The sequence below is a fragment of the Ammospiza nelsoni genome, chromosome 23, assembly GCF_027579445.1.
Source record: "Ammospiza nelsoni isolate bAmmNel1 chromosome 23, bAmmNel1.pri, whole genome shotgun sequence".
In the NCBI taxonomy this organism is placed as follows: Eukaryota; Metazoa; Chordata; class Aves; order Passeriformes; family Passerellidae; genus Ammospiza; species Ammospiza nelsoni.
Genome location: NC_080655.1, coordinates 4,301,770 through 4,316,278, shown reverse-complemented (window position 1 = coordinate 4,316,278; position 14,509 = coordinate 4,301,770). Strand labels below are relative to the sequence as shown.

Sequence of the window (14,509 nt, the reverse complement as noted above, 5' to 3'; positions counted from 1 at the left end):
TTCTGTTTATACTTTAATACTTGGTCACCCAAGGCAGAGGGTGACCTTGGTTCTCAGGCCTGGAAGGATTGTTTTGTCTGACAAAAATGTGAGGAGATTTTACTGACACTCTATGTGGAGTTCAGGGTTCTACACTAGTGCAGTACAGGATCTGAAAAATATAAAAGCTAAAAATTTAAGGCACCACATGATCACAGTAAGGAAGAGCTCTGCAGACCCAGTACCAGCCCTTTGGTGCTGAGAGGTGCTGGATGTGCTGCTGGCAACTCTTCCAGAGCTGATTTGGGTCTCTTAATAGTTCTGTTGAATTCCCTCTGGAAGACAAACCAAGCCTCAGAGAGGAAAAGTCCCAGCCCTTTCCGTGTCACACGGAGCTGGCAGGAGAAGCCAAGTGCTCACATTGATCACTGAGTGCAGAGCAGTGACATTAACCTCTCCATAATAGCTGTCTGCTCCTCCACTGCCCTCCCAGGAGGATCTGGCTGGTCCTCAGGGCGAGTGAACGATTGAACTGCTCTGCAGCTGGACACTAAATCAGCCATTGTCATTGTCATGTCACATTGTTATTCCTGAGACTGAAAGATGAGACATCCTCACCCCTGTGGCTGCAAGCGTGGGCCCTGTCACATATTTCCTGGTGACTGGCAGAATGCCACAACTTGCAAAAATCTGTCCTGCAGCTTCCCTCATAGCTCATCTCATACCTTTTGCTCCCCTGCTCTCTGTGCCGAGGAGGGAACTGTCAAACACAAATATTTACTGTGGCCAGCAGTGCCACAAGACATTTGCTTTGTAACTTTTTCTCATCAGTGTGTTCCCCACCAGCTGAACCTCTTGGTGACTTCCACCAGTGCTCATTCTCCTGCTGCAGGGTGTCCAGAACCTTCTGACAGCTCTGTGAAGCCCAGCAGGTGTGCACAGCCCTGTGTCCTGTGCCCAACGGGGTCCCAGGGCACTCAGGGGTCACATAGCACATCACCCACCCTGGAAAGGGCTCAGGGGCTGGTCTGGGAGGGCACAGAGAGCTTTGGACACAGGGATGGAGGTGGTGCCTGCCAAGAACCCTGGGGCAGTGATGGCAGTGTGCTGGGAGCTGCTGCTGTGCTGCCTTTTGAGCATCTTGCCTGGGAGAGCTGCGGGAAGGAGGCACAGGATCAGCCATGAGGAAAGCAACAGTTTGAGTTAGCAGGGTGCTCACAGCTCTTGGCTTCCAACCTGCAAACAGCCACGGCTGTTGTGATTGATGAGTGGTAATGAAAGCAGAAATGCTGGCAGAGAGGCAAGCAGGCACCAGGCACATCCTTCACCCCGAGAGGTGCTGCTGGAAGGGCAGCAAAGTGCACCTGATGTGCTGGTGCCTCCTGGAGGAACCTGCCTGTTGGTTCTGCAAGCAATAGTGGATGCTTTCCTGGCTAAATAATCTCATTTAATGGGGGAAAACCCCACAAAAGCAGGTGGAGACACACCAGCAGAAGGGTTGTTGAGGGAAAAGCTTCCAGAGAAGAATCTCATTTAATGGGGGAAAAACCCACAGAAGGAGGTGGAGATACACCAGCAGAAGGGCTGTTGAGGGAGGATCCCCAAGAGAAGAATCTCATTTAATGGGGGAAAACCTCACAGAAGCAGAAGGGCTGTTGAGGAAAAAGCCTCCAGAAAAGGTGTGAGGGGAGCAGAGCCAACCCCATGGCCAAGGTGTGTTGAGCAAGAGCACGGCAGAGCTGTTGCAGAAACATCCAGCACCACGTTTGGCTCCATCCCCTCACCCTCTCTGTGCCATTCTTAAGGAATGTGCTGCTCCTGGAACATCTCAGCCAGCTGTAGCACACCCAAGGACATTTCTGTTTAATCAAAATTGAGAAGGGTAAATACACTTTGCACAAAACCCCCAAGAAAGCTCTGGGTGCCTAATAAAGCATGAGATCAATGGTGTGGGTAAGAGGGTAGGAACACACTTAAGAACTGATCTGGTCAAGTAGCCAGCACTCAGCTGCTTAATTAATGACTGTACAGCTTGTGAATCAGGGAAACATCTTTGGTTTCAAGTCTATTGATTCAGAGCTTCCATTATTTCCTAAAAGGTACTGATATGAATTTTGGAAATGTCGCAATGTCTATAATCTGCAAGAAAATAATGTACCCACAGGACACACTTTGCTCTCTTGTATTTATGGTTGCAAAGAAAAATCTCTTGACCTGATCCAATGAGGTCAAAGAATAAATTATGTTCATTTTATACCCTGAACGGGTCCTCTCAGTGCAAGGAGAGGAATAGCAGATGAGATGGTGTCCAGAGGGTGCTCTCACCATCTCACACAGGGCTGCTCTCTGCTGACATCTTGTCCAAGGTCTCCTGCCCTCGTCCCTCCCACACCAACTGAGAACAAAGAATGCATGAAAGAACAGACCCAATCAAAATTTTATATAATATTCATTAGTATTCTGCACATCTAAGTGGAATAAAGATTTAATCTTTGCCTTACCTGAGAATGAGCAGGAAATAATTTGGCAAAAACCTCATCCATCAACAAGATCTATTCCCCTAACACTTAGCAAAGCTTTAAGTGCATTTACTTGTCTTTCTAGTTCCATCACTCTACTCCTAACAGCCACAATTTCTCTTCAGCAGATCATTATATCACATTGAAAGGAATCAAACACACTGTTTCCCAAAATAAACTGCTTGTTTGCTCTACAGATGTGGGATCTGTATGTAGAGAAATAAGATTTTTTTTAAAATCCATTTTTAGAAGGTGTTTGGAAATCTTTCTGCTGACTTCAGATGATGATGCTTTCTAGTTTAAATCAGACATTTGGTTTGTTTATTTTTCCCTGACTTCCCATGGGCAAGGCAATGATGGAAAGGGCTTTTAGGAGGTGTAGTTGATGAAGCTACAGGTACAAGAAGTGCTAAGAGCCATGGATAAAAGTTATTTGATGGGGCACTAAAAGAGTGAATTGTGTTGTCTTCTGCGTAATCCTAAAGTACCAGACATTTCTGAGTGCCATCTGCTGGTTAATTCCCCATTTATACTCACAAACACACAGCCCCACGCTGTGCCTGCTCCTTGAGGGCATCTCAAAGGGCTTGGTGGTCCAAATGTGGACACATCACAAACTAAAAGCTCAACAGACCTTTCTTGGCTGTCTTCTGGCTTAAAGTTTTACCCCTCAGTTGATAACTTCCCAAAAACTCATGCTCACCTTCAGAGAAAACCACTGTGTTACTGAAAGACATTTTCATTTTATGCAGAAATGTTGGGCACTGTCAGTCACAAACCTTCAAGACTGAATTCATCCCCACCCACGGCAGGGGGTTGAAACTAGAATATATTCAAGGTCTCTTCCAACCCAAACCAGTCTGTGATGTTATGAACTGATGGCACTGGCTGTCACAGAAAGTTTCTGAGGAGATTTCGGCAGTGCACAGCTGGAGAACACGGCGCCACTGCGTGTCAGGAGCTCATCTTTCTGTCACCTCACTGTGTTTGTCACATTCCTGGAGCAACCAGGCACCAGAGACATGTACAGTACATTCCAACAAGACTTGATACTAATTTGATTTCCTCACTGCATTGATTTGGTGTGAGATATCCCCTCTCCTCTGTGTGAGCAGTGGAGCAGGAGTGCTGTGCATTAGCTGTGCACAGCTGGGAGGGTGCAATAGGCAGCCCAGACTCCACTGAGGCAGAGGAAGATTGTCCTTAACTAAAATGTGGAGGTGTAACCTATTTTTCCCATTCTCTGCATTCATTTTTAGCCAAATCGTGTTGGGGTGCACTCAGATAAAGTAAAATACCCTTTGCTACAAATGTCAGAGCAGAAGAAATGCTGGGGTGGAGGAGGAGGCACCTGGCTGGTTCTGCACGTTTCCAATAAAATCTGTTCTCTGCTTTATTGAAGGAAAGCGTGGACCTGGGCGAGATCATGTTTTCCCTTTGTTATTTGCCAACTGCAGGTCGCCTCACCTTAACAGTCATCAAATGCAGGAATCTCAAAGCTATGGACATCACTGGTTACTCAGGTGGGTGTTTGGTGGCTGAGGAGGATCCCCTTGCAGCCACATCTCCTCCTCTTCCCTCGTTGTACCCTCAGTAGATGGTGGGGGAACCATCACAGGAATACCTGAGAAAGATTTGTCTGTGTTTTAACTGCAAACAAAATTTTTAAAGTAGACAATTTGCTATTTTTTTCCCATCCCACTCGAGGGTTTGAAGGGTCAGAGCTCTGATCCATCTTTTGGCTTGGACACTTAGATCTCTTGGAACCCTTTATAGCCAGACTCAACTCTTTCACCCTAAATCAGGAAAGGATCATGGCTCACCTGGATAAATCCCACTGGAATGTGCATTCCCCTGTGCAGTGCCCAGTAGTAAAACCTGAGGATCACAGACACCTATAGAGTGTTTGCATTTGCAGTTTCAAAGAGCTGACTCGCAAATTTAGCATGCACAAATTCAGGTTTTCATCATAAAATCCAATTTCTTTTCCAGACACCCACTTCAGAGTATTTGAATTTCATTGTACAAAAAGCAGTAACAACAGAGACCTTTGCAAAAAATGTTTCTGCTCAGCTGGAGCTTAATGCCATATGAAATGTCTGAGAATTGAGACTTCAGGTGAAGCCAGCTCAGCCTTTCTGCAATAATAATCATGCAGTGCTCGTTCTCTGGTGCCTGAAGTTCAGGTCACCACCCACACCAGTATGAGAAATGGAGGATTTTACTAGTGTGCAAATAAACTTTTTTTTCTAAAAGTCCATTTGAAGAGCACCTCTGGCTCATGGGAACTCACAGCCCATCCTCTGATAAAGCTGTTTCTATATTGCAAAAGTAACAAAACACATTTTCATCAACAAAAGGTCTTCTATCTCTTCCTCCCTAGATCCATATGTCAAAGTGTCTTTGCTCTGTGACGGGCGAAGACTGAAAAAGAAGAAAACCACCATAAAGAAAAACACACTTAATCCCACCTACAATGAAGCAATAATCTTTGACATTCCCCCCGAGAACATGGATCAAGTCAGCCTCCTTATCTCTGTCATGGATTATGATCGGTAGGTGGGAGGCTCTGGAGAGCTGGAGGGGAGAGCATCCCATTGGGTGCAGATTTTCCAGCTCAAATGCAATTTTCCACAGTGTTTTCCACAGTGTTTTCCACAGTGTTTTCCTCATGGCAGGGCTCAGTGGTATCCACCTGTCTCTGATGATATATTGCTACAGTGACATTGATATTTGTGGTTATGGAAAAATAACGAGTTTGGCAAGGCTGCTCCTTGCTTTATGGCATTTCCTTGAGCGAGTGCCACTTTCCCCTTGGTTATTTATTGTCCTGCAACCCATTTTAGAAAGCAAATAATGTGAGCCCGAGCAGCTCTGGGTGTATGAATGATGTATTAATGAAGCTGGGGTTATTCTTGCTGTAGAGCACTGCTCACACCTCTGTGGCTGGACTGACCTGCAGAAATAATTTAAAAGCTGCTGTAATTACCTGTGGTGGTGGCAGGGCTGGGGCAGAGAGCACAGCCCAGGATCACCAGCAGCAGGGTCCAGGTGTGGGCAGCCAGACAGAGGGATGGATGGATGGATGGATGGATGGATGGATGGATGGATGGATGGATGGACGGACATTAGGAATAGGTAGGTGTGTCCCTGCACCCATTCGTTGGGTGGACAGATGGATGGATGACAGGAGGGAGGGAGGGAGGGAGGGAGGGAGGGAGGGAGGGAGGGAGGGAGGGAGGGAGGAAGGAAGGAAGGAAGGAAGGAAGGAAGGAAGGAAGGAAGGAAGGAAGGAAGGAAGGAAGGAAGGAAGGAAGGAAGGAAGGAAGGAAGGAATGGACAATGGATGGATGGATGGATGGAGGGAGGGATGGATGGATGGATGGATGGATGGATGGATGGATGGAGGGATGGATGGATGGATGGATGGATGGATGGATGGATGGATGGATGGATGTACAGATGGTGAATGGGGTATGGGGGTTGGATGGATGATGATGGTGCCCCTTCTGTGCCGTTCCTCAGGGTGGGCCACAACGAGATCATCGGGGTTTGCCGCGTGGGGGTCAACGCTGAGGGGCTGGGCAGGGACCACTGGAACGAGATGCTGGCCTACCCCCGCAAGCCCATCGCCCACTGGCACCCGCTGGTGGAGGTGAAGAAATCCTTCAAAGAGGTGAGTGGGGTGTCCTTCCCTCCCAGTGCCTGGGCTGGGCGGGACTGGGCTGGCTCCAGGCTTTCAGAGAGCTCCTGCTCTCGCCTGGGATTTTCTGAGCAGAGCTGAGGGAATTTTCTCACCAGAAATGAACTCTAGAAAACAAGCACTTCTGTATTGCCTCGAAATAGCTCCTTGAGCTCGCAAGCAAGACTGAGAACTGTATTTACAGATGTGACTGTTACATTTTGGGTTTTTTCTTTTCTTTTTCTGTTTTTTTTTTTTTTTTTTTTTTTTTACTTTTCCTTTTTAAATTAGAAATTGAGAGCAGTAAGGAAAGAGAATGCTGCTCTGATTGCAGAACAAATTGTCCAGGGATATTGCCTATTTCAAGTTTCAATTTTTCATCCTAAAAGATTTTTCTGTTGACTCATCTCCGAGCCTTTGAGGGAGAATAAATAGAACAAATGTAATTGCTCTAAGCATCTCCAGAGAAAGAGATTGACTTGATGCAGCCCCAGATGATAAAATAGGGCTGAAATGCCTGGGTACCATTTCGACCATCTCTGGCATTTTCTTCCCCTTTGCACTCCAATTTCTCACGCTTCTGTGGAGCTCTTTGGCTTTGCCTGATTTAGGTCATAATTTCTGGAGGACAGAGATGTGGAAAAGGGCACACACGCCTTTGACACTTCAAGTATGAGAACAAAGCACCAGCATTTGAGGCCAGTGATACGATAATAAAGGCAATAAAGCCTCCCACTGTATCTGGGGCTGAGGAGGTATTTTCCCTCAAAGCCACAGAATAAGTGCTTAACAAAAATCATCTCATTTTCCCCTTGAAGCTGAGTGCTGAGCTGTGCTGAAAGGCAGACACTGGGCTTGCTGAGACTCCACAGTATTGTGAATTAGTGTATAAACCCTGTCTTTCTTTGAAATCTGCTCTTTCCTCCAACAAGAAGGGGTGAGCAGGCCCTGGCACAGGGTGCCCAGAGCAGCTGTGGCTGCCCCTGGATCCCTGGAAGTGTCCAAGGCCAGGATGGACAGGGCTTGGGGCAACCTGGGATAGTGGAAGATGCCCCTGCCCATGGCAGGGGGTTGGAGCTGGATGATCCAGGGGGTTGGAACATGATTGAAGTTCCTTCCCACCCAAACCATTGCATGATTAACAAGCCAGTTTGTGCTCGATGCCCTCTGTCCCAGCCCAGGTTGGTTACACACAAAGGAAAACCTGGCTGCTGATATTTTAGCTTAAGACACAGTGGAGGTGGATATATCATAAAATGGACACCTGAGAATTCGCCCTCCCTCATTTGAGGTGATCTGTGAGCTCACCTTGAATCAGCACAGGGCTCAGCTGTGCAGGGCTGGGGTGAGTCAGAGCAGAATTAAACCCCTGTGCACTTTGTGTGCAGTGCCAGCTCTGCCTTTGGGTGCTGAGCAGCCCCAGGGCTCCATTCCCCTTCTCCTGCTGGCCCTGGGCAGGAGCCACATCTGGGCAGGCTCTGAGTGTCACCTCCCACTGCCACAGGGAGCTGGGGACCAGCAGCCACAAGGTTTCACCAATAATGGAACTGATCTCTCATTTGATCTCTTGGCATCTGTAGCACTCACAGTGTGACACCAACAGCCATGGGCTGACCCAGGGACAGGAGTTCCTTCTCCAGGTTGCCATTTTTATGGCTTTACTGCACTATTTTTCAGATGCAGATGGGGTTTTGAAAGAAAAACTCCTGTAAAGTTTTTGAAAATCACTAAGAAAAAAAGTAAAAAAAGGCATTATTGTTATGATGAAACATAGAGAAACCAAGGAAGACATGGAAGATGACTCACCTTCTAAAATACACTTTGAAAACCATGGCTGAGCCCCCAAGACTCTGGAAAAAAACTGAGTGAATCATTTCACCCCTCAATGCACAGGTCAGGAGCTCTGCTTAAAAGGAAAGAAAAAGCCCTCTGATCATCTGCTCTGGTATTTCTTCCACAAACTGGTGCAGAGAGCCAGCAAGCAAATGGTCCCTGTGTTTATTTGCCCTTTTAGGTTTTTAGCACCGCTGTCTGCAAATCCCCAGAGCAGCCTAAAAGAAAAACCAAACAGAAAAGGCACAGGCTCCTGGGGAGAAATTAATGGGAAATGGTATTTGTTGGTTACAAGACATTGTATCACCTTTTCCATGTTGTGTTTGGGTATCTTTGAAAAGAAATTTGGGGTTTTGGTCCTGTAATCCCAGCTCTGGATCTCTGTGCAGCTGCTCCATCCTTCGAGGCTCTGTGGGCTCCTGTCTGTCTGTCCATCTGTCCTGAGCATGCTGGGGGAGAACTGCTGGCCCTTCACGCCTTCCTCACCTTTGTGGGGGTGACCTTGGGCTGTGCTGGCATCCTGAGACATCGTTTCCATCTTCCTCTTTGTCTTCTTCTTCTTCCTCTCTGTCTCCATCCTCTTTGAGTGTGTTTTTGCTGGGCAGCAGCAAATGGAGCATTTTTGTCCCAATTGGTCCTCGTGATGGTCTCTGTGTGCTCTGACCATCAGTAACAGCCTCTGGCTCCATCCAGATCTTCCCTGATTGAGTGCTTGACCTCAAACCAAAGCGAGGGAGCCGTGATTGAATTGTGCCTTTGATGTCTAAATGGAGAGATGGTGACTGGAGCTGCTCCAGGCACTGCCATCTCCCCTTGCTGTGGTTGGGGTCTCACCCCCTCCCCACCCCTCAGGGAGGAGAAAAATGTGGGAATATGGAATTTCTTTGCTAACCCACACCCTGCCTGGTGCGCCTTGGAAAAGCTTTGGCCAGGAGAAGGAGCTCCCACCGTGTTTTGAGTACAGCTCAGAGTCAGTTTCTGGTGAATTTACCAGGAAAATGTCACCAGAGCTGTGCTGCTTCAAGAGGGTGGCTCAGCCCTGACCCCCTTACCCTGCCACAGCAGGGAGGGATGGATGGATGGATGGATGGATGGATGGATGGATGGATGGATGGATGGATGGATGGATGGTTGGTTGTGTCCATGGTGTTGAACCAACAGCCTCCTCCTTTGTTGAGCCATGATTCTTTGTCCACCATGAGGACCTGGGCAGCTCCAGCCTGTCCCAGCAGCCCCAGTGCTGGGCTAACATGGCCCAAGCCCTCATTTCTGTGCCAACAGCAATTGGGCCCTTCCTCCATGAGCTGGTGCTGCTCCCTCTTTGCTTTCACTGCTGGAAAAGGCTCCAGTGAAAAGGGAAACACTTTGGATGCACATCATGTCTTTGGTTGCTCCATATTTATCAACAGTATGAATAACAAACCATAATGACTGCACTTCTCTAATGACCATCATCATTAAAGAGGGAACATGGAGAACATGTGCAAATGAATCATTAATTACAGGCTTTTAAGCGCTATCCTCCTCACACAGATGTTCAGAAGGCGAGTTTCTGGGCAGAAAGGGAGAATCCCTCTTTGTGGGGTTGTTCTGACAATCAATTCTTCCCCTCAGCACAAGCTGTTCCCAGTGTTCATCCCCAAGGCCCTGCTGGCAGCTGCTCCCTCCCTGGTCCTTCAGCCTCCCCACCCCTGCTCCTCCTGCATTCCTCCACCCATCAGCCATGTTCAGGGCTGTGTGCACAAAAGGAAATAGAAATTACAGTTCGTTCTTCTCAGGATTTGAAGGGAATTCTGAAAATGGGGATTTTCCCTGTGATCTGTGAAAGACAAACCCTGGAATCGCGGGGTCGCGTCATCAGCGCCATGCAAAACGCGTCTTTGATGCTGCCAAGTGCCTCAGACTTTCAACATTTATTTGTTTAAAACATTGCTCCAGATAAAAACTGCTAACTCTCCTGAGGGCCAAGTCATGCCCATAATGAAGAATCATTGTCTTTAAAGATAAACCCTTCCAGACTTCTGGGTCTGTTTGATTTTGATTGAACTGGTCCTGGTTTCTGACTGTTGGCTACACAATGCAGAGCCCACCTTTCCTAATTAAATGAAGGAAAAGTATCTCCAGGTTCCTCTCTGGTTATTTGGACCTGTCCTTGGAAGAGTTTTCATCATGTTTTTGGAGTAACAACGCTGTCATTGTGATGCAGACAGCACGAGGCAAAGAGCATGGGGAAGGCTCTGCCAAAAACCCATTTCTGTTGTAATTTCTGCAATCTGTTCCCTGGCAATTCTCATGGGGAGGTTGTACCAGTATTATCAATTCCTCAGGGATTTTAGACAATGCTTTTGACATGAGAAACATAGAGGAAAGTGTTTCCTTACCTTAAGGCAGCTGTTTGGCAGAATGAGCTTCTCATCTTCTTCATTCATTAATTTCTGCTCAGCCCTGATGAAATAGAAGCTGTTCAATGCAAACCTGTGCAGTGAGTTGCTTTACACTGACCGGTCTCTTTGGGGAAGGAAATTGGCCAAATTTTTGACCACTCCAAACCCAAGGATCTGCTTGCCCTGCTCACCCTCCCTCTGAGCACCAGTCTGCTGTTCTCTTGTTTTCATTCAAGATGGTTTTGCCAAGGCAAGGGTGAGGTCTGGTTCCCCAAGTGGATTTTCACCCAGAGAAATGAAATTCATACATGCTTAAACATTAATATCAGCCAGCAAAGAGTTTCTGCTGATGTGGGAGGGGAGAGAATTGAATTGATCCAGACAGTGGAAATCCTGCCTCCCGTTGTCTCTGGGAGATGTCTATCATTTGTCACTGGAATTTAATATAACAAGATGGTGAGATGGGCAAGTGCTCAAATGCTTCAGGAATAATGGGTTTGAATTATGATAATAGCCCCCAAGGCAGATGACAAATAATTTATGATCCCTTAAGTATGGCAAAAAAAAAAATTTGCTCCATCCACTGAGTCTCTGATCTGATTTTCCCTTTGAGAAATGTCTCTGGTGCTGTGGACAGAGCTGCTGTAGAGTAAAAATTACCAGACTGGAAAGACTCAAGTACTCCTGAGCTTAGACAGTATTTTTAAACCAAAAAGACAACAGCAATAAAGCAGGGAAAAGCTGAGAGCACTTTGTCTTCACAGCACACACAGACACTGTTTATTTTCCTTTTTGGTTTTTTTTTTTTTTTTTTGGTGAGGAATCCTCACAATTGAGAATTGATTTACAAAGCAATAAAGAAAATTGCTCAGCAATTCCTCCTGAGTGGTTAAACACGGGCATTGCATAAAATGGAACTTGTAGAGCAGAAGAGAGGCACAGCAGGGATGGGATGGGATGGGATGGGATGGGATGGGATGGGATGGGATGGGATGGGATGGGATGGGATCTGCAGATGGGATGGAATGGGATCTGCAGATGGGATGGGATCTGCAGATGGGATGGGATGGGATGGGATGGGATGGGATGGGATGGGATGGGATGGGATGGGATGGGATGGGATGGGATGGGATGGGATCCATGGGATGGGATGGGATGGGATCCATGGGATGGGATAGAATGGATGGGAATCCTGAGGAAGAGGAGATGGACAGCACAATGCAGGATTGGGAATAATCCCAGCCAACCTCTCCTGTTTGATTAACTCGATTTCTCCTCTTTCCCAGTGGCACGGCCGGGCAGCGAGCTTCGACAGCCAGGGCTCCTGTCCCTCCCCCAAACCACCCCCCACACCATGATCTGCAGCAGGGACAGCAAAATGGGACTAAACCAAGTAATTTTTGCACTTGGCCTTCAGTCTCAGTGGTTGCTGAGGGGCGGTGGCAGCAGCGGGACTTTCCGGGTAGTTGTTCCTGCGTAAGTAAAGGTAGAAACCCGTTTTGTGGTCAAATATGTTTTTGTCTAATATGTCTCCCAAGGTGATGTTATTTTTGTGGCTTTTGCTGTACGGGTCTGTTTCGAGAGGGAGAAGGTGGACTGAGACATGTGCTGGGAGTTTGGTCTGTAAAATAATGTGTAAAATAGTTTTTAGTGTGTGAAAAGGCTGGAAAGGGGCCAGGAGGTGTCTGCAGAGAGCAGAGGTGGCCAGGACAGGGGACAGGGGACAGTGGCCACTGGAAAGCTGTGGCAGAAGATGGGAGAGGCTCTTCTAAGCCACCAGCAGGTCCGTCCTCATGGTCAGCCCCAGCCCTGCAGAGTGTCCCCAGGTTTCCTGTTCATGTAGAGGTGTCCATGATCTCTTAGAAGTTTGTGCAGTGTGTACCCCATAATTCCTTTTGTCATATATTTAAAAAATGCTGGTGATTCCTCAGGAGGGGAACCCTGGGTTTTTTTCCCCTGTATTTGAAATCTCCCCAGAGCTATTTGCATGAACAGTTTCTTCAGCCCCCCCTTTGTAGCTGCTGCTCATCCCCCAGGACATCCCCACGTTATCTGGAGTGGCCACAGGTGGGATTCAGAAATAAAACGGGGAAAATGTTACAGAAATGGGTGACAGCCCTGCATGACCACTGGGTCTCCATTTCTTATCTCATCCAAGTAATAAAGGGTGACCCAAAGGGGCAAAGGGAATTACAGAAACATGATTGATGCTAAAAAAAGCTTCCAAACTTTTTTCCTAAAGACTGTCAGCACTTTCTTAAGGAATAAAGTTTCTCAGCCCAAGCCCTGAAGGAAGGTCAAGTTCTGGGGAAAAAAAAAACCCAAAGCTTTGCTGGTTCCTTGGCTGAAGAAGCCAAGAATGAATTTAGAATATCCCAAGCACTGGCTTTACAGCTAAATCAGCTGATCTTTATCAGCCAGCTGTGGATTTTGGACACTTTCTCATCCTGGATTTTTTCTCTGAGTTAAGAAGCGTGCTAGTGCTGTTTATTCCACCCTAATTAAATCAGGCGAAAGCAAATATTTTAGTTTGGAGGTAGAATTTGCGAGCGAGGCAGCCTCATGTTAGCAGGACTGTGCTCATCAGCCCCAGTCCTCAGGTCAACTTCAGTTCCCATTTTCCCAAATGTCACCACATCACCCCTGGCTGCACATCAGGGCTGGCACAGAGGGCTGCTTGCATTGCTCCTGGGTGAGATGAATCCTTTGTTCAGTGAAGGGTAAATGCATCATTCCTCATCACACCTTGTGTCTTAATTCTCTTTATGTGCCACACGCTGTAGGAGCAGAAACTCAATAAAATTATTTGATTTTTAAGTGCTGCCCTGTCTGGTGGGATATTTCCTCCTGTGGGAGCAGGAATTGTGGGTTGTGTGGGTTTGGATGGGTGCAGTGATCACCCAAATGTGACAATGGCAGAGCCTGGCACGGTGTGGGGCTGGGCAGGGGCACACGGTGGCATTTGGAGCAGACCTTGGCTCTGCAGCTCCTGCCTGGCCTGGGACAGCCACACCATCCCAGGGACAGCCCCTGCAGCAGCAAAAAGTGCATTCCAAGCACACTGCCACAAAAAAAGTGGTAAAAGTGCATTTGTTTCCCAGCACAGAGTGTTCTGAGAGCTTCTGCTGGGGAGCAAGGCGAGGACAACCTTCCTGAGACCGTCATCCTTCCTGTGTTTAATTAAGCGATGAGTTTCTGGCCATTAAAACTGATTGACTGGGTGGGTCAAACACTGCCCACGAGCCCCTGGACCTCTGCCTGAGCTGGAGGAGCCTCGGGGGAGCAAGGCAATGAGCTGGCAGTGCCTCTGGCAAGTTGGCAAACCAAAGGACAAGACGTCCCCAGAAGAAGCCACAGCAGTCCCAGCTGGTGGCACTTGACAATCATTAATTGCAGCAACCCACTCAAATCCTTTTCTTCTCTAATCCAGGCTTTTTGGGTTTTGGCTTTCTCTGTATAATCTCCATCTTTTATCCATTCTCCTTGTTATCGAGGATTTAGTCAAAACATACGTGGGGTTTGACACAAAGCTGCTATTTTTAATCCCCGCTTCACACAGATAATCAATTTCCACTCAATACTGGCTGTCACTTGCATTGCTGGAAAACTGGATCTCACGTTAGTGAATAACACCCACGCCTGCTTGGCTCAACCCCCCCTTCATTTATAGTTTAAATGCTGAGATTTTGCCACATCCCTCAGCCAGGGGATAATCAGCCCATTGTGTGTTTCTCACTGGGGGGGATTGGTCACACTCATGGGGACCAGCTCCACACACCACAGCAAACACTTCCCTTCCATCCAGGGGGGAATCAGAGCCCTGGGAAGGAGCTGAGCCCAGCACAAGTGCCATGCCAAGATTTGTTGAGTTGTTTTCTTGCTCCTCACTTGCTGCTCTTGACCCTGTAATAGCAGCTCATGGAGACATTTCAATTATTTCCAAGCAAAATAAGGAGGGTCACCCCAGGGCCACGTCCCACAGGAGGCTTGGCCATGCTGGGGCTCCTTTCAAAGTCCCTGCAAAGGGGAGGATGCTGCTGCAAGCAGCCACAAATGAATAGTCTGTTTTATTGAGTAGTGCAAGCAAAATAAACACTGGAGCATTCCCAGAG

At 47.5% G+C, this 14,509-nt stretch overlaps 1 protein-coding gene across 1 annotated transcript in view; it reads left to right on the top strand.

Moving 5' to 3' along the window:
- SYT6 (synaptotagmin 6) overlaps nt 1-13,214 on the top strand; it is a 36,040-nt gene extending 22,826 nt beyond the window's left edge. The window contains exons 4-7 of the mRNA XM_059487903.1: nt 3,901-4,021; nt 4,882-5,053; nt 6,024-6,174; nt 11,684-13,214. Coding sequence (XP_059343886.1) covers nt 3,901-4,021; nt 4,882-5,053; nt 6,024-6,174; nt 11,684-11,755 — 516 coding nt within the window. The 3' untranslated portion in view covers nt 11,756-13,214. The remainder of the gene's footprint in view (nt 1-3,900; nt 4,022-4,881; nt 5,054-6,023; nt 6,175-11,683) is intronic.
- The last annotated feature ends 1,295 nt before the right edge of the window (nt 13,215-14,509 follow it).